The 26,698-nt window shown below is 42.3% G+C and overlaps 4 protein-coding genes and 3 non-coding genes across 8 annotated transcripts; 6 read left to right on the forward strand and 1 right to left on the reverse strand.

Moving 5' to 3' along the window:
• Nucleotides 1-719: 719 nt before the first annotated feature.
• LOC127772582 (cyclic nucleotide-gated ion channel 4-like) lies at nt 720-5,478 on the forward strand. Its single transcript, XM_052298520.1, has 5 exons — nt 720-1,521; nt 2,629-2,844; nt 2,940-3,265; nt 3,941-4,373; nt 4,745-5,478. Exons 1-5 carry the CDS (start codon nt 934-936, stop codon nt 5,255-5,257), a joined length of 2,076 nt encoding a protein of 691 aa, XP_052154480.1. The 5' UTR covers nt 720-933; the 3' UTR covers nt 5,258-5,478.
• A 7,125-nt stretch (nt 5,479-12,603) lies between these two features.
• On the forward strand, nt 12,604-12,675 carry TRNAD-GUC (transfer RNA aspartic acid (anticodon GUC)). The gene has a single exon. It is a non-coding gene; the product is annotated as a tRNA-Asp (tRNA).
• Nucleotides 12,676-13,103: 428 nt separating this feature from the next.
• Nucleotides 13,104-16,152, forward strand: LOC127772907 (probable 1-acyl-sn-glycerol-3-phosphate acyltransferase 5). Its single transcript, XM_052298901.1, has 4 exons — nt 13,104-13,194; nt 14,039-14,738; nt 15,049-15,179; nt 15,431-16,152. Exons 2-4 carry the CDS (start codon nt 14,116-14,118, stop codon nt 15,868-15,870), a joined length of 1,194 nt encoding a protein of 397 aa, XP_052154861.1. The 5' UTR covers nt 13,104-13,194; nt 14,039-14,115; the 3' UTR covers nt 15,871-16,152.
• A 76-nt stretch (nt 16,153-16,228) lies between these two features.
• On the forward strand, nt 16,229-16,300 carry TRNAD-GUC (transfer RNA aspartic acid (anticodon GUC)). Its single transcript has one exon. It is a non-coding gene; the product is annotated as a tRNA-Asp (tRNA).
• A 1,328-nt stretch (nt 16,301-17,628) lies between these two features.
• TRNAD-GUC (transfer RNA aspartic acid (anticodon GUC)) lies at nt 17,629-17,700 on the forward strand. Its single transcript has one exon. It is a non-coding gene; the product is annotated as a tRNA-Asp (tRNA).
• Nucleotides 17,701-18,307: 607 nt separating this feature from the next.
• Nucleotides 18,308-21,764, reverse strand: LOC127772890 (uncharacterized). The gene is made up of 6 exons (XM_052298881.1): nt 21,197-21,764; nt 20,593-20,670; nt 20,063-20,097; nt 19,904-19,959; nt 19,243-19,344; nt 18,308-18,663 (listed from the first exon to the last, which is right to left on the reverse strand). The coding sequence occupies exons 1-6, from the start codon at nt 21,569-21,571 to the stop codon at nt 18,602-18,604; spliced, it is 708 nt and encodes a 235-aa protein (XP_052154841.1). The 5' UTR covers nt 21,572-21,764; the 3' UTR covers nt 18,308-18,601.
• A 1,892-nt stretch (nt 21,765-23,656) lies between these two features.
• Nucleotides 23,657-25,829, forward strand: LOC127774662 (protein ULTRAPETALA 2-like). Of its 2 annotated transcripts, none has more exons than XM_052300943.1 (5): nt 23,657-23,815; nt 23,906-24,139; nt 24,239-24,506; nt 25,035-25,359; nt 25,486-25,829. In XM_052300943.1, exons 3-5 carry the CDS (start codon nt 24,308-24,310, stop codon nt 25,679-25,681), a joined length of 720 nt encoding a protein of 239 aa, XP_052156903.1. In that variant the 5' UTR covers nt 23,657-23,815; nt 23,906-24,139; nt 24,239-24,307; the 3' UTR covers nt 25,682-25,829. The 2 variants fall into 2 exon arrangements, with proteins under 2 accessions (XP_052156903.1, XP_052156904.1); XM_052300944.1 differs by having other exon boundaries at nt 23,657-23,796.
• Nucleotides 25,830-26,698: the final 869 nt, after the last annotated feature.

The following is a 26,698-nucleotide window of genomic DNA, read 5'->3' on the forward strand; positions in this document are numbered from 1 at the left end:
AATTCATACAATAGTTGTTTACTATACTATTAGTATCTAGTTCTACCTGTCATATACACAGTACGTCTTGGAGTCTGTGCTGCAGTTGGCTACAGATCTGTAGCCCGTTGCTCTTCTCTCTTTTCTTTTATCTCTTTAAAATATATTTATAGCTGGCTTATAGCCTGCTATTGTATCTGCTCTAAGATAGCTTTCTCCGAGTACAAGGGAACTTATCTGATTTGTCAAGATCGCCTGATCTTCACCCGTGAGTACTTGATCATGGATGATTAGGGCACTTGTGCGTGTGTTGAGATGATTTTTGTTACGACACGTTGAGAATTGAGTTGTTAGACAATGCCCTTAAGAGAAATATAGGGGTTGTTTGGTTGATGGTTAAGTTTATCACCTCTCACTTTGCCACAAGTGCGTTATGCCACACAAAGTGAGGCTAATAATTTGTTGGCCACAAGTGTGGCTAAGTTTGGCAAGAATTTGAGTTTATGACGCGTAGGCCCAATGATTTGTAAGGTGGGACATGACATAAGTGTGACAACCAACCAAACACTATACTAACGAATTGTGGCATATCTAAGATTTGGCATGGCAACCTTTAGGAGCCAACCAAACAGCCCCATAGTACCAAACATGGTTCCAAACATTGATCATGTAGACCAATGTGAAAATTCAGTGAGAAAAAGATCGAGACACATGGCAAATCTGCAATGCAGCACACGCTGACACGCATGTCTCTGTCTCACATGTACGTACAAAACGAGACCCTTTTTTATGTACGGTCACTGAGTCTGAGTGCACGAGAGGCACCAATTGCTGTTGTACAACGAAGCTATCCATCTACCTGGCGAGAGCCGTTCGCTTCCACATGCTCGTGCCCCTCCGGTGGTGCTCGATCGACGGGCTCGCCGCCGCCGTAGCTGCACGCCGCCGCGCGCCATGTCAGGCGAGCTCTCCACGCGCGCGTCGACCTCCTCGTCGAGCAGCTCCCCTCCCGGCGACGCGCGGGGGCCGGAACATGGAGGGACGCCGCGTGGCGAGGTGTCGTCCAAGCGCCGTCTGGTGCTGCGGCGGCGGCAGCGGTGGCGGCGTCTCGGCGGCGGCGCCGCGGCGTCGTGGGCGGCGGCGGACCCGCGGGCGAGGTGGGTCAGGGAGTGGAACCGCGCGTACCTGCTGGCCTGCGCGGCGGGGCTCATGGTGGACCCGCTGTTCCTGTACGCCGTGTCGCTGAGCGGGCCGCTCATGTGCGTCTTCCTCGACGGCTGGCTCGCCGCCGCGGTCACCGCGCTCCGGTGCATGGTGGACGCCATGCACGCGTGGAACATCGTGACGCAGCTCCGCGTCTCGCGCGCTGGGCGGGAGCGGGCGTGCGCCGCCGGCGCCGACGAGGAGCAGCCTGAGGCTGAGGCCGCGGCGCCGGCGCCGGCGGCGGACGCGGACGCCGCCGCGAGCAACAAGCTCCGTGACCACGGGAGGTACAGGAAATGGTTGGTGCTGGATTTCTTCGTCATTCTCCCCGTGATGCAGGTGGGCAAATCGATCCATTTACAAGGCTCTCTTGCAAATATGTTCCTGTAGTTTTTATGGTGTTAATCATGTCTACTATTAGTCCAGTAATCAGTATCAGTATCAATTTTTTTTTCTAAAAAAAAAATCGTCCGTTCAAATCCTATTTTCTAGTATGCCATTTTGCAGCAGAGGTGTAGAACTTTAACTTCTGCAGTATTTAATTTTGTTTTAGTTTGTAGGGATTTTTTTTTTGATATTAGTTTGTAGGGATTCACCTAAATGTAATTTATATTTGATCTTGCTCAACAGTCAACACGGGTAACGAATGGCTCACTCACTGTGCGTGTCTTTACGTGACAACTCGCCGTGTCCAAAATACCAGTACAGTACGCAGCTTGTAGCTATTAGCTAGCTTTGCAAATTATTGCAGTCATTTCACTAGACGGCTCTTAACTGATTAAGCTCAACGATCGCATGAGCTCTGTGCACAGCAACGTGCCCGGTCCGTCCATATCGATCGATCAGTCTCGATCTGTCGATGAACAGACGAACGAGCGAGCAGTGCAGGGTATAGGGAATTCATTCGTTCTGTTTCTGCTGGCAGCTTTGTCCCAATGCACATTATTCGTCTATCTGCTACAGCATGTGCCCTTCATGGATAGCTAGTTTATGCATTTATACTGTAGCTGCTGCTAGCTGCTCGTATTTGTTTGTATAATTGGGGATCGATGGGGCCAATGGCCATTGCTCTACGGCTCTTACGTCTAGTTTGTAGTATCTGAATTTAATTTGTGGTTGTGTTCGTTATGTGTTTTTTCGTGTCAATATTATATAGACTCTCTCATCATGCAGTGATCAGGCTGTGTTCGGAAGGTGAGGCTGGGAACTTATCTCCCGCGCACGTAAAACAGAGCGATATATTTTTTTTTGTTAGTTAAGTATTTATTTTTTTAGAAAAAGATTAATGTGAATTTTTAAAATAACTTTTGTATAGAAATTTTTTATAGATAACAAACCGTTTATAAACCGTTTGAAAAACGTGCGCGTGAAAAACGAGATACGTGAGTTGGGAAAATTGGAGAAGAACTCAGCCTCAGCCCTCGTGTATGTGTGTGATGTATGCAGGTGGTGGTTTGGGTGGCGGCGCCGGCGATGATACAGGCGGGGTCGACGACGGCGGTGATGACGGTGATGCTGGTGGCGTTCATGTTGGAGTACCTGCCAAAGATCTACCACTCCGTCGTCTTCCTCCGCCGGATGCAGAACCAGTCCGGCCACATCTTCGGCACCATCTGGTGGGGCATCGCCCTCAACCTCATGGCCTACTTCGTCGCCGCTCACGTCAGTAATAACTTACACTAACTAATCAGCACTGGATGCCATCATCAAGTGTCGTCAATGGCGTTTGTGTTTTTTTTTTTTTATTCTTGCAATAGGCGGTGGGCGCGTGCTGGTACTTGCTGGGGGTCCAGAGGGCCACCAAGTGCCTGAAGGAGCAGTGCTTGCTTGCCGGGCCGCCGGCGTGCGCGTCGTCCACGGCGGCGGTGGCGTGCGTCGACCCGCTGTACTACGGCGCCGCCGTGGCGTCCGTCGGCGGCGACCGGCTCGCCTGGGGCGGGAACGCGACGGCCAGGAACGTGTGCCTCAGCAGCGGCGACAACTACCAGTATGGCGCGTACAAGTGGACCGTCATGCTCGTCTCCAACCCCAGCCGCCTCGAGAAGATGCTCCTCCCCATCTTCTGGGGCCTCATGACCCTCAGGTGCATCAAAGATCTAATAACTGTGTTCTTAGTTCTTAAATGCTCATCTGATCTTGTTATTTATAAGGGAAAGCGTTTTCATCTTTCGAGGTCATATTCTCTTGCATATCACTTAAATAGTCATTATTTTTTAAAACTTTTTTATAAGATAGATTAATATTAAATATATATCACTTCACAGAAATACAAGTATAAATTTGACATATGTAAATTGCAAAAAAAAAAAAAAAAATAACTGCGAATGCACATTAACTATTTTCATTTGAATTTAGCTTTATATGTTTGTGGAGTTATAGGCTCCCATCGATTACCCATTTTGCCTAATAAGCTAAAATGGCTTATTAAAAAATAAAAATTAATTTATAAGTAAAACTTTTGTAGATTTGTACGTAGCGACTTAAAAGTCAACATTAACAAAAAAAAATTACGTTAAAAGCATATCAAAATCAACTTCAAAATCAAGTTTAAAAATTCAAATTTTGGCTTTTTCTTTGACTGTTTAGGCCAAACGATGGGGCTGATATATAATGTATATATTTCATACAAATCCACATTGTCAATTTCCTTTTAATTTCTTCATGACTATTCAGGTGACATAAAAAAAAACCGAAGGAACGCCCTCTCGAGAAATGAAAATCCATCTCCCATTGATAAGTTTTTGCATGTTTGTTGCAGCACGTTTGGGAATCTGGAGAGCACGACGGAGTGGGTGGAGATCGTGTTCAACATAATGACGATCACGGGGGGCCTGATCCTGGTGACGATGCTGATCGGGAACATCAAGGTGTTCCTGAACGCGACGACGTCGAAGAAGCAGGCGATGCAGACGCGGCTGCGCGGGCTGGAGTGGTGGATGGAGCACAAGGGGGTGCCGCACGGGTTCCGGCAGCGGGTGCGGCAGTTCGAGCGGCAGCGGTGGGCGGCGACGCGCGGGGTGGACGAGTGCCAGATCGTCCGCGACCTCCCCGAGGGCCTCCGCCGCGACATCAAGTACCATCTCTGCCTCGACCTCGTCCGCCAGGTCCCCCTCTTCCACCACATGGACGACCTCGTCCTCGAGAACATCTGCGACCGCGTCAAGTCCCTCATCTTCCCCAAGGGCGAGATCGTGAGTACTCTGCTCACACACTTAGGCCTTTTGGAAGCCAAGTCATTGTGGGTGGGAACGAAAAAATAAAACGCTATATAAAAGTTTTATATAATTTGATAAGATAGATTATGATAATATAAAACGCTATACAACCACGTAAATCTAGGTTCGATTTATACATAAAAAGATAAAAATAATAAATTTTATATATACTGTACATGTTAGTTATAGATCAAATTTATGTCATCTCATTAATGTTACTATTTTCTTTTCAACTTTTTAAATAACTATTAAGGTTGCATACAAATAATGGATGTCATGATAGTTAGGTGTAGAAAAAACCGTGTCCATTGCTAGAAGCTGAGGTGTGGTTGGTTGGTTTTGTGCAGATTGTGAGAGAAGGGGACCCGGTGCAGAGGATGCTGTTCATAGTGAGGGGGCACCTGCAGTGCAGCCAGGTGATGAGGAACGGGGCGACGAGCTGGTGCACGCTGGGGCCGGGGAACTTCAGCGGGGACGAGCTGCTGTCGTGGTGCATGAGGCGGCCGTTCATGGAGCGGCTGCCGGCGTCGTCGTCGACGCTGGTGACGGCGGAGAGCACGGAGGCGTTCGGGCTGGAGGCCGGCGACGTCAAGTACGTGACGCAGCACTTCCGGTACACCTTCACCAGCGACAAGGTGCGGCGCAGCGCGCGGTACTACTCCCACGGGTGGCGGACGTGGGCGGCCGTCGCCGTGCAGCTCGCGTGGCGGCGGTACAAGCACCGCAAGACGCTCGCCTCGCTCTCCTTCATCCGCCCGCGCAGGCCGCTCTCGCGGTGCTCGTCCCTCGGGGAGGAGAAGCTCAGGCTCTACACCGCCATCCTCACCTCCCCCAAGCCCAACCAGGACGACGACTTCTAAATGACTCCTGTTGCATCAGATCAGCTGCCTGTACACGGATTCAAGAATGGGGAAGCGTTGGGATCTTGTATTTAGGGGTGAAAACGGGCGGGTATTTTCCGCACCCGCCTGACCCGACGGATGCGGGAATGATACGATAGTGGAAAATATATACTGCTATTGTATGAGTTCTATTTGAATCCGTGAATAAATATGAGTTAGAATATAGGAAGAGTTATTTCTATCATGTGTTCCGTATTATATAACACCCGTGCGTTGCAACGGTATACATTGTTATATACCTCTCATTTGGTTTTGAACCGAATGCTCATTCCTTCCTTCATTTCTAGCTCCAGTCTCAACCTAGTCCGCTACCTTCTTCTGTTCGGCTTGCCTCTCTTCGGCTCAGTCCACAAGTGGAGCTGTAGACCTAGCTCGCACAATTCTGTGCCCGTATTTCGGCTTAGCCCACAAGTAGAGCTGTAGGCCCAGCTCGCATAGTTCCGTGCCCGTATCGATCGACATCATAGCGGTAAGCCAACCAAATACATATCTTTCAATTTATGTTCACATCGGGCATTGTTAACAGTCCTGCAGATCCAACTTTTTTCATAACAGCTATCTAGAGAGGATTCAAATTTCTGACAAGTTTAAAATATTTATCTGGGGAACTAGCAATGGTCAGATCCCCTGGATTCTGAAATGATAATTGCATATAAATATATCATTTATATTCATCGCATTATGTAGATAGAGAAAACTAGACAAAGAGCAGACAATGCAAGTAAAATAATATGAAACATATATACCGTGGACATATTTGGATTTTTCGTAGCTCCAACGATGCCATGCCCCTATCTTACGTTGCAAGCAAATGTTGGGATATATTGGCTCATCTTTCATGCAAGTGAATTGTTCAAAAGAGATTAACATCGAACCCTCTATTTATATGTTCATAGCAGTATAAACATTAAATACATTTACTCGTAATTGTCAACACAATTAATAACAACAGTGAAACTGTAGAAATATGGGTAACTTATGGTTCGCTTCGTGTATTGTAGAAATATAGGTGTTAACGACCAAATTTGGTAGTCTGAGTATCAAAGTATATATCGATATAGGGATTACATATTGTTAATATCTACAGTCGATCGAGTAGATTTAGTTCTTTAATCACTTATTCATGATCGCCGATCAATCTACCTATGACATCGGCTCAAAGATAAATGATATGTCATCGGCATCTAGCCGATCGGCTATCGTTTATGGATTTAACCGCGGTTTCTTTGTTTTTGTTTCTTGTTGATTGCAGGATCAAATCAACTGGCACACTCACACACCCAAAGGCAAGTTTTGGACCTGCACTAGAGTTAAGCAGATCTCCCAGGCCTTGTGTTTTTACATCAACAATAGGTAATGGTTCGCTTCGTGCATTGTGCAATATTTAACTGTATGGATCCTATAGGAGTTTGCCTTACATGTAAATATATTTAATGAGAGTTCAATTTCCAAGTGCGTGATGTATTTTGCCTTGCTAGCAGTTTTATGCAACGCGAATCTACTTTTTAGGTGTACAGTGTGTAGCATGAATTGTATTGGTCAGGTAGTTCGCCTTCTCGGTACCCCAATGAAAAAATTGAACATTATTTAATCCAAATTTTAAGCGACAACACACAAGAATTTTAAATGCAACCAAAATTTTGAACGACAACTAATTAAAAATTCAAATACAACCAAATGGTATTCAAGTATAATTCGGTTAAACATGTTCCATATAATAAAGCTCTCCAAGATTTTTTTTTACAACATCATTTCGTTGTTCATCCTAAAAATACACAATGAGTCTGATACAAGCATATTGGAACAGTTCACAATCCATTGATATCTTATACTTCTACTGATATCTTATCAATAAAACTTATAGTTTTGTATACCAATTCAGCCAAGCTGCCACATCTTGCTATGCTACTGTAGAAACTACAGTGCCTTTGGTTGATGTATGCACCTTTGGATCGTATATACTTGCATCTCAAGCCGTTGAAAGTGCGGTGATGCTCCTATTGTCCCATACTGGAGACCAAAGTTTTTTTCCCATCTCCACCCTTCCGCCATCTCCGCTGATTCATATCATGCGGCAGCACCTCGTCTCTGCCGATTCATCTTCTTTGTTCGATGTAAATAAATCGCGAAGCCAGTAGTATACAAAACAAATCTGTTCTACTTGATGGGTTGCTCCTCTGGAGTCTCCGTGCCCATTGTCATCTGACGTCATCGTAGTGTTGCAGGTTTGCCGCGACAAGTCCTATGGGTCTATACTCTATCGCCAGCCTCTAATGTTTATTTTCATATGATATCTACTGTAGTTGTGGAATTTCCTGAATTTTTTCCTCTTTTATTCTCTTATTATGCTTTTGGAGATTTCAGCTGGATTTGGCATTGTTGTTCGTCGCATTGTTCCGCTCTCAAATCTGTCTCTACAGAGTGGCGAAGTTGGTGTCTCTTCATAATTTCCCCTAAGTCCTAAAGATGTAAGATCTCTAAACATGTATTCTAGGTTGCTAACCACTTTCTTTCTACATTCATTTTGGTTTTTGATTACTTCCATGGCTACTCTATGATAGCAAAGTCCAGGCCATATATTCATACACTACATTTAAACAGTTGTGCTTTTTGATTTATTTGTAAGTGGAATGACCGTGCCTTTTGATTTTACTGCTTCAAGAATATAGAATGTTTGTTTCTACCTTCAAGGGGAAAATGTAAAAGTCTACAGATGGAATCTTCATGTCTTTCTCTAACTTGATGCATCTAATTAATCAAAGTTTGGTGGCACTTTATTAATGTTTTGTTCAACGATGTTTTCCTGTATAATGCTTATATGTGATGTGATAATATAACTCTTGACTATTCCCATTTTTTCAGTCCCGCTATGGTGGAAGTGCAACATAATCAGGATTAGTCAAATTAATGTTCCAAATGTTAAAAGGTGGGTGTCACCTAGAACACACTACATAGCCGCCACATCTATTGTTTTAGTGTTGTGTCATTTCCTTTTCTGTTTGATTTGGTTGGACAATATTGAATCATGTCGGATCAATTTAGGCTCCAGTTTGCATGATTTCATACTGCTTTTTTTCAATAAAAATGTTACATTCACTGATTATGGTTGTCATAATTACCTATAGCCAACCTATAATCCATAGATTATTTGAATGATTAGAATAATGTTCCTTTGGAATTGTTTAGTTTTCACATATATACTTAGTAAATATTTGTTTTCAACTTTCAACAGATCGTCATTTGGTCTCTATCACCCCTGTAAACTGTTGAACCTTGCAAGATTATTTGAAAGAAAAATCTTGAAAGTCATTTAGACTTTGCCATACATGCACATATATGCTTGTTCTTTTTTCTTATGTACTGATATGGACCTTAACCAAAACATATATCTCTTTATGTTTCCTACTTACCACTTTTTGTTACAAATTATGGCTCTCTTCGTGTTTAAAAAAATTATGGCTCTCTTTACATGGAGGAATGCCCTTCCAATTAATATAAGCAAACCAATCGCTGAAGATGCATCTACCAATATATATGAGAGCACATCAATAAATATGACAGTTAATAGGTTCCGCTTTATTTTTATTTTTATTTTTACCTTTTGTTATAGAAATATATATTGTTATAGAAATATACATGTCTTCTATGTTACTCTCCTACTTAACTATCATATCTAATGTTTACTGATGATATCCAATAAAGATGTGATGCTTGTAATTGTCCACTCATATTAAGACAGTAATTTATGGTTTATTTTGTCAGTACATACCGGTGATGTAATTTTATACTTATGTAGCAACAGCCTAAGCTGCAACATTCTAAACTTCATTAGCACGATTGCATGAGTTACACTGAATTGTTATAATGTTTTATATTGTCTTGTAGTTTTCCTGTATATTGGGTAGGAATTTTGTTTTGGTGTCAAACAATCAAATGCTTTATTTGGAAACTCAATTGATATTACACTTTCTCCCACTACACTTTCTATTACAACTCCAAACTAGTCATTCTAATTTTGTTTTGGTGTCAAACAATCAAATACTCTATTTGGAAAATCAATTGATATTACACTTTCTCCTACTACACTTTCTATTACAACTCCAAACTAGTCATCCTACTACACCTTCTATTACAACTCCAAACCAGCTGGTTGATGTCTCACTAACTAGATACATCATCCTTCCATTGTATACACACTAATTCGTAAAGCTTAACATGCAAGTGTGTCACATCATCATCCACTGATAATTATTATTTAGAATATTTTAAATCACATACAAGTGTGCCACATCATAACCAACTAGTAATTATTATCTAGAGTATTTTAAATATCATGCAAACATGACATATAATTTATAATTTTGTTGTATTTTTAGAACTCAATATCAAGCAATGTCAAATCATTATCTCCACATCATTTTTACATTATTTAAACATATACATATATCATTTGTATAATATATAACATGCATTCATCCACATATCTTACAACAAAGCACGGGGTATCAACTAGTTATATAGGAAGATAGGATTGGAAACACAATTCAGGAAACATGTCCACTTGTTAGGATTTTAAAGGTGTGGGGTAAAAAGTTAAGCACATACCAACAAATCCATTGCCTATAATTTCAAGGAGTACATGAATATTAAGGACATATTTCTTTACCTGAGAATGGGTTCCATACTTTTGAGTCAGACCATAAAGGGTCAGTAATAGATTCAATATCAAGATGAACCTGTGATACAAAAGAGATATACAAGCCATCCGAATAAAAATGATGTACTGTAGGACATGTGTTATTTTCATACTTTATTTTGCACAAGCATGGACTGGACAAACTTCTACATCAAGAGAGACCTAGGAATAAATCAAAATAGTTTCTAGTTTCATGACGGTGCAATGTATATAACACGGAATGAAAATTGTGTGCACAAAACTAAGTACCTCTTCCATGTAAAGTCACATGGACACAATCGTCAGAACCTGCCCACTTACACAGCAGATTTGCTGATGTCTTAGTGGGATAAGGGGGAGGAGCGCGTAAAATTGGATTTTATCTCTTCCATCCTCAGGTGTTGTAGAATACTGATCTTGTTTGTCATGTCTTCCTTCCCCCTCCATTTCATCTTCTTGTGGTCAATTCTCTATTATCCAATTTGGATACCCAACACAATTGACATCATTGACATATTCTTCATATTCATCCAAATTCAGTGGGATTGAAAGGTTGCCAGTATGAAAACCTTCATCGTTTATCTTAAGACGGTACAAAATCTTTGTAACCTGAGTAACCTGGATAGTAGATCTCACACCACAGTCTTATCTACAATTACTTCTTTATATGGTTCCCACGTCTCAAATGTCTCCACAACACTTTCACCACGTGTGTTACTAGTTCTTCATCAAAGAAATTGGATAGTGTTTAAGTATGACTCGGTTAGACCTGTTCCGTATAATAAAGCTCCAAGATTTTTTTTCTTTCACAATATCATTTCTTCATGCCTCCTAGAAGTGCACGATGAGTCTGGTATAAGCATTTTGGAACAATTTACCATCCATTGCTATCCTATACTTCAAATGATTGTAGACCATATTGAATACACCACGTATCGCATTTGGTTCAGGTTTACCTGATTAGATAGTTTGTAAAACAAGGTAGCATTATCTTGGTAAAGCCATTGCCTACATAAATATAATTGTCAGCTTTCAACTTTAATTCTTTTTTACTGATAGGAAATTCTCCTACTACACCTTCTATTACAGCTCCATATATAAAACCAGTTGGTGGTGCTGCTAAGGTATGTCAATGCCCTAAGAAGATGCCCTGCTAGCCTTTAGGGGAGAACTATGGAATAAATTGATATGAAAGAAATAAAAAAAATGGCAAAAAACAACCTATCAAACCAATCCTCGTACTGGCCCACAAAACCCAATAACCTATAGGCCAAACATCTCTACCCTAAAGGCATCATGCATGAAATGTCCACGGTCGCTGCATCATGAGAAAACCAAGTGAAAAAAGTGGCTTGCTGTCATCGATAGCATACAACAAAGCTAGAGGTAGAGGAGGTGAGCAGAGGAAAGAAGCAAGAGGTAGAGGTGAACCAAGCCAACCCGAGCAGAGGAAGGAAGCAATGGATGGAGCAACAAGGATGCCAATGGGGAGGCGAGAGAGACATATCTTTCGCAGCCAAAGCTGATGGTGACAGGAGTTGTGGATTAGAGAAGTCGCCGCCACTACTAGGGTTCCAGATGAGATGGAATCCTACTATAATCCCCCCTCTCCTCTTATTTCCTAACATGGGAGTGGGGTCACCGTACACTGGCTAGTAAGCCTCAGGACACCTTGGAGCTAGCAGAGCACCACGATGCGTTAGCAACGTCATAAAAACTATGACGCGATCTCAATACGTTTACAAGAGAATCTTCATATTTTTCATTCACAAGATACATAACATATAGACATTTTCATTCTGAAAAAAAAAATACACATATACTTTATACTAGAAAAAATATGCGTGCGTTGCAATGAAAAAAAAGATTATCGAGCAATAACTTGATCATATTAAAATCTGCTTGTTCAGTGCTAACCCCTTCGTGCCTTTTTTGTGGGCCTCAAACAGGAGAGAGCCCACTTGAACTACATATATGAACCACCAATATTACTCCAATCCTATCATGACCCATATGGCAGCTTTAGGAATAAGATTTTGAAATAGCTTTCAGGCAATGTCTTCTCAACACAATTAACAGCCTGGGATCACCCCTCTTTCAAGCAAAATCCGACAAGCACTTGGAACACCTAGCGTCCAGCCAACTAATGAGAACAAATTTGTACTTTACAAAAGCTAAACACCTCAAATTGCTTCAACCATTTGAAACTAGCAGCAAGTCAAGGGTTGCGTCGATGTGGTGAACCGGCGTGTTGCATTGCGAAGGTCTATGACTCCTGCAGCCGCTCGTGCCTGTCGTTGCCTGGCCTAGTTTAGTGTTGTGTTGCCTGTAAAATCACCGGCTCACGAAGAACGACTCAATAGCTGCAGGCTTGGGAGCCCGGGCAACTACCTAGAGTAGTCGGGCAGTACCCGCCGCTATATATGCCATCACATTTTTTATTAAAAAAATAATTGGTATGTATTTACATTGTAATTTCTTAAATTGCAAATAAAAATCCGGTAGAAATATGAGCTAGGAGGTACAAATGCTATGGTCGCACCCGACCTGATTTCATAATGATTTGTGTTCTCGTTGTCTAGTCCTGTTAAGATTAAAAGAAAAATGCTGGAAACCCTGAAGCACCGAAGTCGTTGTAGTATAGTGGTGAGTGTTCCCGCCTGTCACGCGGGTGACCCGGGTTCGATCCCCGGCAACGGCGGCAATTTTTACATTTTTTTTTCATTTTTGCGTGAACTCGCCCTCACCTCAACGCGGGCGCACCCGTTACGATACGATGGAAAGAAAATAGTTGAAAGTTTAGTTAAAATTGAAAGTTTGAAGAAAATAGTTGAAAGTTTATTTGTGTAGAAAAGTTTTAATGTGATGAAAAAATTGAAAGGCAGAAGAAAAAGAAACTAAACAAAGGGCTTTACTACTCCTAGGTCCGACCGACTCATGTAGGGGCACGCGCGCGTGGAGCCATGGGCGGCCGCCGATTTACCGACGCGTGCGAGAGAGGCCCACCCATCGTCATCGCGTGACTGCTCCCGCTGTCCCACTGCCTCGTGGGCCCCACCGCCTCCCCTCCACCGCCCATCCATCCATCCCACTATAAACCCCTTCTAGTACCCCCCCGCTAATCCGCTCGTTTTTTTGCTGCTGCTCCGGTGCTCCCCCACCCAAACCTCTCCTCGAGCCTCTCCCCGGCCGGATCACCGCCGCCCGCCGACACTCGCCGGTAAGCGCCGGTAACCCGCTTCGGTGTAGTTCCCTTTTCCTGTTCCTCTCGCAGATCCAGCGCGGATATTTTTTTGTTTTCGTGCGAGGTTAGAGCTAATGAGGTGGATTATTATTAGCTGCGCCTTCGTTTCTTTGCTCTCTCTCTCCATTTGGGTGCGGTGATGAGTGGCATTTCTCCGTAGGATGAGTGAAGCGTTGGTGCTAGATCGTTTGGGTCGTTCGCACAGTGGTCGAATTGGAGGATGGTTTGAGCTTACTAGTAGCTCTGGGGTGGCGGGCCAGTCTTGATTGGTGAGCTTTGCGTGCAGATGCAGCTTGCTTTGCTACTAGTAGCTTTTCTTTTGCCACTTCTCACCGTACTGTCCGAGCTGCACTTCTGGATTTTTGTCACTGGCATTCCGCATTCCTTGGTTTGTTTGTGTGTGTTGTGCCAATAATGAAACGGGAAATGATAGCTTAAACCGTTTGTAGATGCTCTGCTAGGCTGCTACTATCACAGAATTGCTTGACTGAACTCAGTCTGTCAGTTAATAGCCTTTCCCGATTTGCTTACTGCCATAATTGAAGGCCATTCATCGTTTTTCATCATAGTAGTATCATGGCACAATGATAGGCCACCTTATGTTCCAGAATTCTAGCCATATGTGACAGTCTTTTAGTATACGTGTTTTCTGTTAGCTTTTGCTTATCTCTTGTTGTAGATTTTCGTATTTTGGTAACAAAACTTCTTTTTATATATAGATTTGCACGAGGCATGTAAAGATGCGTACTTTCGAGCTGATTGTTTAATGCTTACATTGATCTGTATCTGCTATGTGATGCTCTAGTTTCTCCCGAAACAGGTGGGGTTTGCATGGTCTCATCGGTGCTGGGCATGTGAATTTTAGGAAGTTGACAAGAGTTCACATTTAATTCGTACATGATGAATGGTTCAAATGGTTCCCAAGGGTATCATGTGAATGGAAAGCAAGTGCAAAGCGTTGTTCCTTCCATTCAGAACAATGGACCAAGACACCGGCCATTGACTCTAATGAGACGGTGCCGTGGCATGTTATGTTTGGTTATTATGCCGTTGACAGCATTTATGATGATGGTTTACCTATCCCCTGTAACTACTTTCCTCATACGGTTGTTCAGTGTGCATTACAGCAGAAAGTCGACATGCTTTCTGTTTGGGATGTGGTTAGCAATGTGGCCATTTTTGTTTGAGAAGATTAACAAGACCAAGTTTGTTTTCTCTGGCGAAACTGTGCCCCCAAAAGAGCGTGTCTTGTTATTTGCTAATCACAGAACCGAGGTTGATTGGATGTACTTGTGGGATCTTGCGTTGAGGAAAGGCCGTTTGCAGTGCATCAAGTATATCCTTAAGAAAAGCTTGATGAAGTTGCCTATTTTTAACTGGGCATTTCACATTATTGAATTTATTCCAGTAGAGCGGAAGTGGGAGGTTGATGAACCATTAATCCGAAGTAGACTTTCGGAATTAAAGAACCCTAAGGATCCCCTTTGGTTGGCAGTTTTCCCTGAAGGCACGGATTACACGTAAGGTGTCTTTCCATTCATTCAGTATATTATTACATGTTTGTATAACCCACCCTGTGATATGGGCACTCATTCTAGACTTTTCTAATCAATTGTTGAAATATTATAGATTAGAACTTTTGGGTAACACAAATAGTCCAGAGTTCTTTGTACTTTTCGAAAAACAACTTTTGACTTTTTGACTATGGTGCATAAATGCTGATTGTTCAAATTGAATAATAGGATTCTGCATCCCTAGAAGTAACCATGCATTAGTTTTTTTTCATTTTCCCCTTCTTTATTTGGATTCTATTTGATGCTAATATCTCAGGGAGAAAAAGTGTATCAAGAGTCAAGAGTATGCAAAAGAGCACGGATTGCCTATTCTGAATAATGTCCTCCTTCCCAAGACAAAGGGTTTTCATTGCTGTCTACAAGAGTTGAGGGACTCCATGGATTCTGGTAAGTGGTAAACCCCATCCCTCCCTTCTTCATCTGTTCTTCAGTATTTTCACTTCATCACCTGATTTATTTGTTGATCATTTGCAAATACTATCTCCTAAAAGTATCATTTGCAGACAACTTAACCAAAGTCCTGATAATTTTTTGAAACATTGAAAGGCTTGCTTGATTATATTTTTTATACAGCTTTTGCTGTTGGGATTTCCTTTTTTGTTGCGTGACTTATAGTCGTAGCTGGTTAACTGATGCAGTTTGTGACATCACAATCGCATATAAGCATCGGCCACCGACTTTTATGGACAATGTTTATGGTATTGATCCTTCTGAAGTTCACATACATGTTAAAATCATTCAAGTCTCCGACATACCCACCTCAGAAGATGAAGTCGCTGATTGGCTGATCGAGAGATTTAAACTGAAGGACAAGCTTCTGTCTGATTTCTCGGCACTTGGCCATTTCCCCAACGAAGGAACTGAAGATGATCTGTCCACACTCAAGTGCATCGCGAATTTTGTAGCGGTAATCAGCACAACGACCGTCCTCACGTACCTGACCCTGTTCTCGTCTGTATGGTTCAAGATTTTCGTAGCATTTAGCTCTGCTTTCCTTACTTTTGCAACCTTATACTCCATACATCTGCCCCAGCTGATATGCTCCCCGGAAGCTGGTACCCATGCCAAGAAATCCTGAAAGTATTTGTGCAAGTGTAACCCTCAGCTGTGTATTAGCAGAAAGATATTACTACTCTGCTCAGAACCCAACTTGTGGGTTGTGGCATCATCGCCATGTATACCTGTATATCCAATGGGATTTGTCATTGGAAATGTTTCTAGCTCTATAGTTCAGTACTACGATTCTTTTATCCTGGCTGTTGGGGGGGCAATGTAGTGTTGCCGGATTGCCACATGAGTACGTGATTGTCAAGCTGGGGTATCAAGCATTAATAACCTGTGTTTCTGTAGCTAGTAACCGAAGTTGGGGTATCAAGCTGTAACTCTCTGAATACTAATTTTTTAGGTATGAGACTGCCAACGTCTAAAGCATCCAAGTCGTTGTAGTATAGTGGTGAGTATTCCCGCCTGTCACGCGGGTGACCCGGGTTCGATCCCCGGCAACGGCGATGACAATTTTTTTTTTCTTTACGTCGAACGTTTAATGCTGAGAGTTTTTGTACCTGCGAGTATTTTGGGAACAAAGAATTACACTCTCCGTCCCAAAATATTATGATTTTTAGAGTTGGACACGGTTATTAAAAAAATAGGTAAAAGTAAATGGTGGAGGGTTGTTATTGGTTGCTGAGAGTTTTTATCCCCGCGAGTATTTTGGGAACAAAGAATTACTCTCTCCATCGCAGAATATAAGAATTTTTAGAGTTGAACACGATTATTAAGAAAGTAGGTAAAAGTAAATGGTGGAGGGTTATGATTGGTTGAGTAGTTAAGGTGGAGAGTTGTGATTGGTTGTGAGAGAATGTTGGTGGAGAAGTTGTTATTGTGACAAATCTTAAGAGCTAAAAGTTATTATATTTTAGGACGGATGGAATAGCATTTATCTTTAAAAAAAGTAAAGAAGAAGTAGTATTCTATCCGTTCCAAAATAATTCAATCTAACCTATCCTATAACAAACCTTTGTCCACCTAACATATATTAGGTTGAGTTACCCACGAGTATTTTGGGACCAAAGAATTAGTATTCATCTTTAAAAAAAGAGAGGAAGTAGTATTCTATCCGTTCCAAAATAATTCAACCAAACCTATCCTATAACAAACCTTTGTCCACCTAATCTAAGTTAGGTTGAGTTCTCTGGATAAAGAAAGTATGTTCTAAACTTCTAATCTGGAAAAGCTTTTTTCCCCTGGAGTATTTTGGGAGCAAGGAAATTCTCCCTCCATCCCAAAATATAAGTCACTTCATAGTATGAATATGCACTACTCCTTTGTTTGTTAAAAAATATATGTATTTTCAGCACACTATTCTTCTACTGTAGCAATTGATCTAGACTGTTGATCACAAAAATGAATGGCTGAAAATGCATGCATTAAGGTGCAGTCGCAATAACGACTGCAGCCGATCTCAATCCCCCCTCTTCCTACAGCGCACTAGGCGTTTGTATGCTCCGTACGTATGTGTAATCATTCGATCCCGTGCTTTGTTCTTAATCACCCTCGGAACCCTCTCTAATTATATAGGCCCGGCACGTTACAACGTAAAGACATCTTACAAGTTTACCAAATACTGTACTTACTACGGTTAAGCGAACTGTTCCCTTTTGGTCACATCAGTCACGAGCCCAAGCCCAACTATATGACGACCGACGACTGATCCAGACTCTTGCATCAGATCAGCCGCCTGTACATGCGGCTCCTGCATCATCGTGCTGTTAATCTTGTATTCTCGTGTCAGTCTTGTTAAATGGATAATGCGTGATAGAAACTTGGACGCACCGAAGTCGTTGTAGTATAGTGGTGAGTATTCCCGCCTGTCACGCGGGTGACCCGGGTTCGATCCCCGGCAACGGCGATTACATTCTTTTTTTCGTGCAGATCAGTAGAGACAGGCAATTGTTAGTCTGTAGTAATAATTTCCCTTCAGTCACCACTCACCAGACACCATGGAGCTGGGAGAACTAATGAGTTTTCTTGTGCGTTTCAGTGACCTTTTTTCTCCCCTCCATTTCTTAAATGCATCTGGTCAATCCGGACAGGGACTCGATATGTCATGTTGATTGGCATTCATGGTGTGGTTCAGATTGTTTCTTCTTGGCATTGGCGGTATGGATTAGCATGACAAAATTTTGGTGCAGTGGTTTCGCCAATCAGAGCCAAACATGGATTGTTTGGGCTTGTTTGCTTTGTTGCCAATTTAAACCTTACCAAATTTTGACATGTCAAATTTCATTAAGTTTTGACATTGCTAATTTTAGTAGTGTTGGATATATTTAGTTTGATGCATTTCCAAATTTTTGTAGTGTTTCTGTGAGAGGAAAGTTCCGGAACTACCAAAATGACATTGGTAAGGTAATGCGTAGTTTGTTACCCTACCTAAATTTTGGTAAGTGGCATAAAAGTAAACAGACCCTTTGTTCTTCAACTGATCTTTGATTGCTCATCCACATACAAAAGCAAAAAAAAAAAAGAAGTAAATATTCACATCTACCTTTTCTGTTGTTACTTTTACACAAGCAGAGGTAATTGCAATTTACAAGTTGCAACGAGAAGAAGGCGCTACATGTCGTCACTTATGGAATCAAGTGTCAGTTCGTCTTGATATCCTGGACCTAGCATATCAACAAATCTAGCGAACGGTTGGTACAACCATGACACTGCTACCAGATTTAATAGCCCTCTGAAAAATTGGCCATGAAGAGCTGCAAAACTGATGTCAACGAGGCAGAGATTCTTAGCACATTCCTGCAGAAGAATCACTCGGCATCCTTCACTTCAGCTTCGATGTCTACAACAGTTCCAGAAGGTGTCTTCTTCCCTGCATGAAGCAACACATAGTGCGATTGCTGATTAAATGCCATGATTGGTGGTTCTAAATAAAAACACATATCAGCAAATGAATCAATCAACAGAAACAGAGAAATGGCACCTAAGAATTCCACTGATGGTATACTATATATGTACATGATAGGAAATCGATTGTCTTGGATGCATTCTCTGATGATGCATAAGTTTGGATATCGTATTCAAGCATATCACATGTGGTAAAAATCAATTAAGAATACTGCAACTCTGCAGCCTCATACAACTTAAACCCATTCAAATTTGGTCAGCGCTAATCCGTTTGTATCTGACTATTCAACACAACCAAATCTAGCATCGGGGATTCCCCTCTTCTACTCAATTAAAAAATGGGTAAAATATCCATGGTAGAGAAATATAGGATTTTCATCATATTTTCCCTGATTAGCTGAGGATATCTGAAATTCTCCACCTAAGTTCCATTTTTTTTTCATTATTTAAAAAATCACTAATTGTTTTTACTAATGTGTGTACATATATTTAAAGCCACGGGAAGAGGAAAAGAAGGTGATTGATGGACTGATGATTTACATACCCTCCGAACCACGTTTGAAGGACTCACTGAAGGCTTGAGCACTTGTGGTGGTCCTTCCAGATGAAAATCTAGCAGATTCTCTAACAAATTTGTTTCCCTGCACTGCACCATGTACAAGGACAAACCCGACAAAACCTCAATTTAGACGATTCCACATATATACCAAAAATGTTTGTTCTGTTCTGAGGAAAGTAAAAAATTCAAATATAATTATGTCCCAAAAAAAACATTCAGATATTATAAGACGTTTCATTTTCATTTGACTAATGGCAACATAAGTCCACAGAGAATAAATAATTCATGAAATCAGCAAAGCCTGTGTTTCTTTTTTTTTCCCAATGGCGGAGAAGCAGCACATAGAAAGAAAAGTAATGGTTAAGAAGGTTTCAACCAGGTGTATTAACAGATGAGCATTTTTGAAAATATCCACAATTCAACATAAAGCAAGGTCTAAAGCTATTACTAGCAAAAATTAAAAGAAGCCTGCAAGAGCTTAAAAGACAGCAAAAAAAGCAATTAACTAATGGAGTGAACATGTCCTAGATTAATTTTGTTCTGCAAATTTCTAGCAGGACAGCAGCAAGCATGCATATCATAACTAAAGGTATTAGTCTCACGCAAATATCAGTAAACTGGAAATAGATAGCAGCAAGTTGCTTACCCGAGAAAGGTTGAGTACAATATGGACACAGTTGTGGACCATCCTTCAAAGATGACCTAAAAGACAATCAAGCTGATCATTTTTTTTTTTGAAGTTATAATCACAAATCTATGTAATACAAGAAGTTTTGGGCTTTTTAGTTTTTTTTTCTGTGCTTACTTCAGTATCTGGAAGCTTTTTCCGCAGTTGGGGCACTGAAAGCAAAAGAAACACGATTGTGAATATTGACAAACTTGTGCAAACAAATCACAATGATTTTGCTTACAGCGTCGATACATATAGATACTATTAGCCCTTCATAGCAGATATGTTTGCTACCAGGTATCAATAGACATCTAATCTCATAATCTGTCCTTTATGAAGAGTTGAAGACTGAATTTACTATATATAACAAACTTATTTTCAGAAGGGGGGAATTACAGAAAACCTTTTTCACTGTAATAAATCAGTTGGTACTAACATATGAATAAATTACTGAATACTATTTTTTTTAGATAATGGAATGAAATAGCATCCCGGCCTTTACTCAAAAGAACTACAGCCAATTATTACAAACTAGCACTCTGTAAGAGTGAAGTCCAAATGAAAGCAAACACACCAACCAAAATTAAAAGGAAACCAAACTAGACAAAATTACTGAATACTATTTCTTTAGATAATTACTGGATACTAAATTTCAGAAGCCTTACATTGCTCTGAAGTATGTCTTGGCCTGCAAAGAAGAAAAATGCAGCGAGACCCAAAATAGGCAGCAGTATTGTGAGAAGCTGTTGTGACACAAGATAAGAGCTAAAGTTAAACTTTCAATCAAAGTACTGTGAAATTATAGACAGCAGAAAAGATAATGAGATTGAATATCTCTTTTCATGGTACATAAAGGTGAATTCTTAATCAAATGAGCTTATTAAGCACCAGGAGGTGAACTAAACAAGATTGCCAATTTCGGTTCTTACATTACTGAAGAATTCAAATTTCTCAACTATTTTTGGTGAAAATAAACTCTAGTGCTGTAGCAGCCTACTCATGGTGAAAACTGAAAAATGTAACCAATGAAATACAGACTGTGCAGTTTGCAAAGGGAAACAAACGGACCGGAAAATTTTCAGCTAAGAAGCTACTTCATCATGAACTGTAGAACCATATTATGATATTAAAATACATGCCCACACATCAACCGAGCAACCAGTAATATAGTTCATTCCTACTAAGTCCAAATTTTTTCATCTAAAGAAAGGAGTTTCTGAATATACCAGTCATCATCTACAACTTATTTCAGCAGCAAGAAGCTCGTACCCAGAGGGAGACGATGGCGTCCAGAACCCACCGGAGCTGGCCGGTGGTGGCGAGGAACGTCAAGAGGGCGGCGAAGGCAAGGTTCCCCACCACCCGGCCGGAGCCCCGCTGCCCGCCACCGCCGCCGCCGCCGCCAAAAAGTGGGCCTCTCCCGGCACTAGCCACGGCAAGGCGCCGCCTTCCCTCCATTCTCCGAGCCAAGGTCCCGACTTTCCCCAAGAACTCACCCCGGACCAGCGATTCCGCCGCGGAGAAGGCCCCATTCGAGAATCTTGGAGGCGCCCTCCTGGCTCTCGGGAGAAGTAGAGCGTACGAGCAGCAGCAGAGCGGGGGAGGAGGAGTGAGGAGATGAGTAGGCGGCAGCAGCGAGGCCATGGAAGGGGAAGGTTCAGCAGGGAGAAGATTCTACCAGAAACATGTGGGTTCTCTACACTTCTTCGATGCTGAAACCTCGCAGGCAAAGCTGTTCTCGGATTGTGTTTCCCCGCTGGATTCTGATCTTTCTGGTTTCTACTGCTATTTTGTCATCCTTTTTTGTGGTGAAACTGTGCAGGGGTTTGTAGAGGTCACGGATGAGTTCCATCCAGGAAGTGCTAGAGACAGGGATATCTCTGCAAATATTTTCCACATACGAACAAATCTGAAGTAGTAGGAATTTACGCAATGCTTACTTCATATTCCTTTTGTTCACTCGTTATTGGCCTTGTCTAGATCCTCCGAACTATTAAATAGCCCTCCGAAATCTTGTTATTTAGGATTATTAAACGTATATTACCAATAAAACCGATTCCATAACCCCTAGATTATTTTGCGAGACGAATCTAATGATGTATATTAATCCATAATTAGCGGCTGATACTGTAGCATCACTGTAGCAAATTATGGATTAATATACCTCGTTAGATTCATCTCATAAAATAACCTAGGGGTTATGGAATGGGTTTTGTCAGTAATCTACGTTTAATACTTTTAAATAGCAAGATTCCGCAAGGCTATTTAATAGCCCTTCGGAATCAAACAGGGCCATTGTTTACATAGTAGTATAATCAGCAAAGTACTACTAAGGCTCAGTTCATTTTCATCTGAATTAAGATGCGGATCCTATATTGGTTTCTGCTAGCATATTTTTTAAACGACTAAACAATATGTTCGTATGAAAACTTTCTATATAGAAATTGCCTTAAAATATCATATAAATTCATATTTTAAGTTTGAAATAATTAAAACTCCATTAATTATGTGCTACTCCATCCGTTCCAAAATATAAGGCACAATCACCCTTAATTTAAAGACCAAGAAATAATTATTATCACCTCCTAATTTATATCACCCTTATAAATAAAATGCATGCACCCAATAGAATTAGAGATCTTGAGGACAGAGGATTTAAAAAAATCATAATTTAATAGAGAAGAGGTACTAATTAATTGCATACGTGCATGCACGCATATATTATGGAATATCTGGAAAAAAGTAGTTGTGCCTTGTACTAAAACTCAACTATTAGAAAGTTTGCAACAAATCGGTTGGTACGGTGAGCATGTTCCCAACCAATCATATTTCTTCACTATTCAATTTCTCCACCTAGCTCTACTTCCCATCCAATTACAATATATTTCTATCTAGGGATCAATTTGTTGTTGCAAGATTTTTTTTGCAAAAGATCTGACATTAAAGTTTTGCTATTGAAGTTTTGCTATTTTAGTGTTTAGATGTATGGTAAGTTTTTCCATTTTACCTGTAAAGACAGAGAGCACGGCTCCCAACGCGCTTTTTAGCAAATTTTGCTACTTTAGACTCCGAAATGATAAATGTCAAATTGTCAACTTTTGCTACTATTGTTTAGATCTGTTTTGACAAAAAGTACTCCAAAACAGTAAAACTTTTGCTATTTTGGAGAAACTAAACATGGTCTTAATTTTCCTTCATATTCTTAACAATTATGTCTAACCTTAAAAATTCTTACTCCATCCATCCCATTTTAAGTGCAACCGTAAGTTTCCACGCCAAACTTTGATCGTCCGTCTTATTTAAAAATTTTTTATAATTAGTATTTTTATTGTTATGAGATGATCATAAAACATGAATAGTATTTTACTCGTGACTTATGTTTTTTATTTTTTTAAAAAAGTTTTCAAATAAGACGGACGATTAAAGTTGAGCACGGAAAACCATATCTGCATTTAAAATGGGACGGAGGAATTATATTCTGATACGGAGGTAATAACAATTTTGTAGCTAAGTCTTCTCCGAGTGATGGACCTGCAGACGGCTCGCGTGGCGATGGCGATATGGGAGTCTCTGTCATCTCTTCTCTAGCTTGCACGCAGCACAAAAGCAGAGAGATAGTATGTGTGTGTGATGCATGTCCACGCGACTCCTGCGCGCTGCGCGTCGTGTGGATCGACGACGACGACAAAATGGACAGACGAGGAAGGAAAGAACCGAAGAAGATAACAAATGGCGATGCAGCAGCACAGCTACACGCGCAACGAGGCAGAGAGAAACGGCTCGTTGCAAACGTCAAGAGCTCTCAAAGAGAGCGAATTGAAGAGCGCATCAGCTTCTTCGTCTCCTTCCTCCCCCACTCCATTGCGGTGGTGCGAACTAGCGTCACTCGTCAGTGTCACCACCACCTTAATTGGCTTGGTCTCTCTCATCATCATCTCCTCCAGATCCATCCGTGATCCGTCGATTTATTTTTTGAAGGTTTCTTCAGGGCGGTTGGTTTCGAGGGAGGGAGGGAGGCAGCTCATCCGATCCGTTTCTCGCGGAAAGGAGCCGGCTTTTCGCCGCTCGCGTCGCGCCTGCCTCCGCGTCGTTTCCTGTAGAGCGAGAGAGGCGCCTCCTCGTGTTCGCCACGATCTCTCTTCTTGCTTTCTTGGACCCCTCGGTTTCCGCTCCTGCTACGACGACCGAAATCATCTCATCTATACCAGTAAGGTGTGTTGCTTTTGCTTCTTCTGCCCTTGGTGTTCTTCTGATCTTCTCAGATCGATCAATCTATGAACTCTGATTCTCTGTGCCATCGTGCGACGTCAGGAAGTTGTTGGTCGTTGGTTGGTTTGATTGGGGAGAGATCGATCGATTGATCGATCGGAATCGACGACGATGGCCGTGGAGAACGGGGCGGCGCTGTTCGGCGAGGAGGAGCTGCGGGACGTGAGCGGGGTGCGGGTGGGCGACAGGTTCGTAGAGGTGACGTGCGGCTGCACCAGCGCGCGCTACGGCGACGCCGTCGGCCGCCTCCGCCTCTTCGCCTCCGGCGAGCTCCAGGTCTCCTGCGACTGCACCCCCGGCTGCGACCAAGGTGCGTTCGTACACCCTCACCCAACGGTTTAGCGTGCGATTACCGTGGTAATAAGGTTATCGCACACGAGATAACCGTGATAACCGCCCGGTCAACTCTAGTTGATTTTACTTCACGTCCATTAGTTAATTATCACTTAATCCTGATGATGCCACTAGTAGGAAATTACTCCAGTACAGTATATTGCATGCAGTGCCATGCCTACTGCTAGCAGCTAGCTAGGGCCTAGGGCTAGTCGCTTGCTTTTGCCGTGCTGTGCTGTTGACTCCAATTTTTTGTTCCATGCGTGTGTACTTTCCAAAATCTCCTTGCAGAGATCTTTATTCTGTTCATGTCTGTACGTACTTTCAGTACGTTCAGCTCCATGTTTGTTCAGCTCATGGGCGTTCCCAAATGTGCCCGTACTTGCATTCACCTTTTCTTCTCTGTAACTTGTGTGATTGCATGGGATCATGTTCATGTATCCACCACAATGACCACTGCATTGATCAACATTTGTCTCTGATGAAGTACTCTGAACATTTGCAGATAAGCTGAGCCCGGCGGCGTTCGAGAAGCACTCCGGGAGGGAGACGGCGGGGAGGTGGCAGAACACGGTGTGGGTGATGGTCAAGGGGGACAAGGTGGCGCTCTCCAAGACCTGCCTGCTCAGGTACTACCACAAGAAGCTCAAGTCGTCGTCGGCCAACGGCGGCGGCCGCCGGCCGCCGTGCCACCGCGACGAGTTCGTCCGGTGCGCCGGCTGCGGCAAGGAGAGGCGGTTCCGGCTCAGGACCAAGGAGGAGTGCCGCCTCTACCACGACGCCATGGCGCGCCATGACTGGACCTGCAAGGACATGCCCCCCGCTGGCAGGTAAATTAATTATACACTGCCAAATTATCAGAGCTCAAGAACACATGAATGAATTTCATTCAGAACATGAGTTGATTAATTAGCTGATCGATTATTCGAATTGTGATGTTTGATTTGGATTTGCAGGTGCAGGGTGAGAGTGAGCTGCGAGGAGGAGGAGGAGAGGGCGAGCAGGAAGGCGTCGAGGGGGTGCACGCGGGCGGCGACGTGCAAGGGGTGCGTGAGGTGCGTCTGCTTCGGCTGCGAGACCTGCCGCTTCGCCGGCTGCGCCTGCCAGACCTGCGTCGATTTCTACCGGATCAACTGCATGATCAACTCATAGAATTGAAATATATTCATCGTCTCAATTGGATTATTAATTATTGGTTTAGGTAGGTAATGGAGAAGAACTGATGATATAATTAGCTGATTTTGGATCACCAAAATGTAACCTGTTCTTCGATCATGTCATGATTCGCGAACGTACAGAACTTGGGTACTTGGTCGTCAATGGCATAGCATGAACGTGGAAGCTGTCGCGTCGGCATTATGTACGTTCACATGCGCCGCAGATAGAGATGGCTTTGACGTGAGGACCGTGGTGTGCAGTGTGCAGACAGTGCAGACGTATAGAGGTGTGTGGTAGAGTAGTGTTGTCGTCAGGTACAGTGGCTGCGCGGCTGCGCCCATGCGGCCGCCTTTGCAAGCCTACACCGACGACGAAAAGGGTATAGAGGTCGCGTCGCCATGGCGCACGGGGAGGCCCAAGGGGCGAAAGGGCGGAAGGCCCTGCCGCTACTGAAACGGCGTGTGGTTGGGACTTGGGGTACAGCTGATACCACAACGTGTGCACGTCACACAAAACTGGTACTCCCTCCATCCCATCATATGACAAGTCAGTACTACCTCCGTCCTATTATAAGTGCAGCTATGGTTTTCTACGCTCAACTTTGACCGTTCGTCTTATTTGAAATATTTTTAAAAAAATTTAAAAACATAAGTCACGAGTAAATTACTATTCATATTTTATCATCTCATAACAATAAAAATACTAATTATAAAAAAATTTCAAATAAGAAGAACGATCAAAGTTGGGCACAGAAACTTATGGTTGCACTTATAAGGGCACCCGCAATGGTTGTCTATAGGCTCTCTATAAGATATCCATGTCAGCATATTTTTCTACTTGGAAGAGATTAAATGAAGAGAGAGAGTAAAGCTATCTACTAACCTGTAGATAGTCTATAGAGAAAAACGAGACAATGGATGAGAGAGCTATAGATATCCATGTAGACATATTATTGAGGTGGTTTACTATTAATCTAGTCTATTGCTTAGATGTATATGTTTTGTAGAGAGC

The sequence above is a fragment of the Oryza glaberrima genome, chromosome 5 (assembly GCF_000147395.1).
Source record: "Oryza glaberrima chromosome 5, OglaRS2, whole genome shotgun sequence".
Taxonomy (NCBI): domain Eukaryota; kingdom Viridiplantae; phylum Streptophyta; class Magnoliopsida; order Poales; family Poaceae; genus Oryza; species Oryza glaberrima.

Coding starts and splice junctions, on each gene's coding strand:
- LOC127772582 (XM_052298520.1), top strand. CDS start 934: ATGTCAGGCGAGCTCTCCACGCGCGCGTCGACCTCCTCGTCGAGCAGC. Junction 2,845..2,939: donor CCTACTTCGTCGCCGCTCAC/GTCAGTAATAAC, acceptor TTCTTGCAATAG/GCGGTGGGCGCGTGCTGGTA. Junction 4,374..4,744: donor TCTTCCCCAAGGGCGAGATC/GTGAGTACTCTG, acceptor GGTTTTGTGCAG/ATTGTGAGAGAAGGGGACCC.
- LOC127774662 (XM_052300943.1), top strand. CDS start 24,308: ATGGCCGTGGAGAACGGGGCGGCGCTGTTCGGCGAGGAGGAGCTGCGG. Junction 24,507..25,034: donor CACCCCCGGCTGCGACCAAG/GTGCGTTCGTAC, acceptor GAACATTTGCAG/ATAAGCTGAGCCCGGCGGCG. Junction 25,360..25,485: donor GACATGCCCCCCGCTGGCAG/GTAAATTAATTA, acceptor TTGGATTTGCAG/GTGCAGGGTGAGAGTGAGCT.
- LOC127772890 (XM_052298881.1), bottom strand. CDS start 21,571: ATGGCCTCGCTGCTGCCGCCTACTCATCTCCTCACTCCTCCTCCCCCG. Junction 20,098..20,592: donor AAGACATACTTCAGAGCAAT/GTAAGGCTTCTG, acceptor TTTTGCTTTCAG/TGCCCCAACTGCGGAAAAAG. Junction 19,960..20,062: donor AAAAGCTTCCAGATACTGAA/GTAAGCACAGAA, acceptor ATTGTCTTTTAG/GTCATCTTTGAAGGATGGTC.
- LOC127772907 (XM_052298901.1), top strand. CDS start 14,116: ATGATGAATGGTTCAAATGGTTCCCAAGGGTATCATGTGAATGGAAAG. Junction 14,739..15,048: donor CCTGAAGGCACGGATTACAC/GTAAGGTGTCTT, acceptor CTAATATCTCAG/GGAGAAAAAGTGTATCAAGA. Junction 15,180..15,430: donor GAGGGACTCCATGGATTCTG/GTAAGTGGTAAA, acceptor TAACTGATGCAG/TTTGTGACATCACAATCGCA.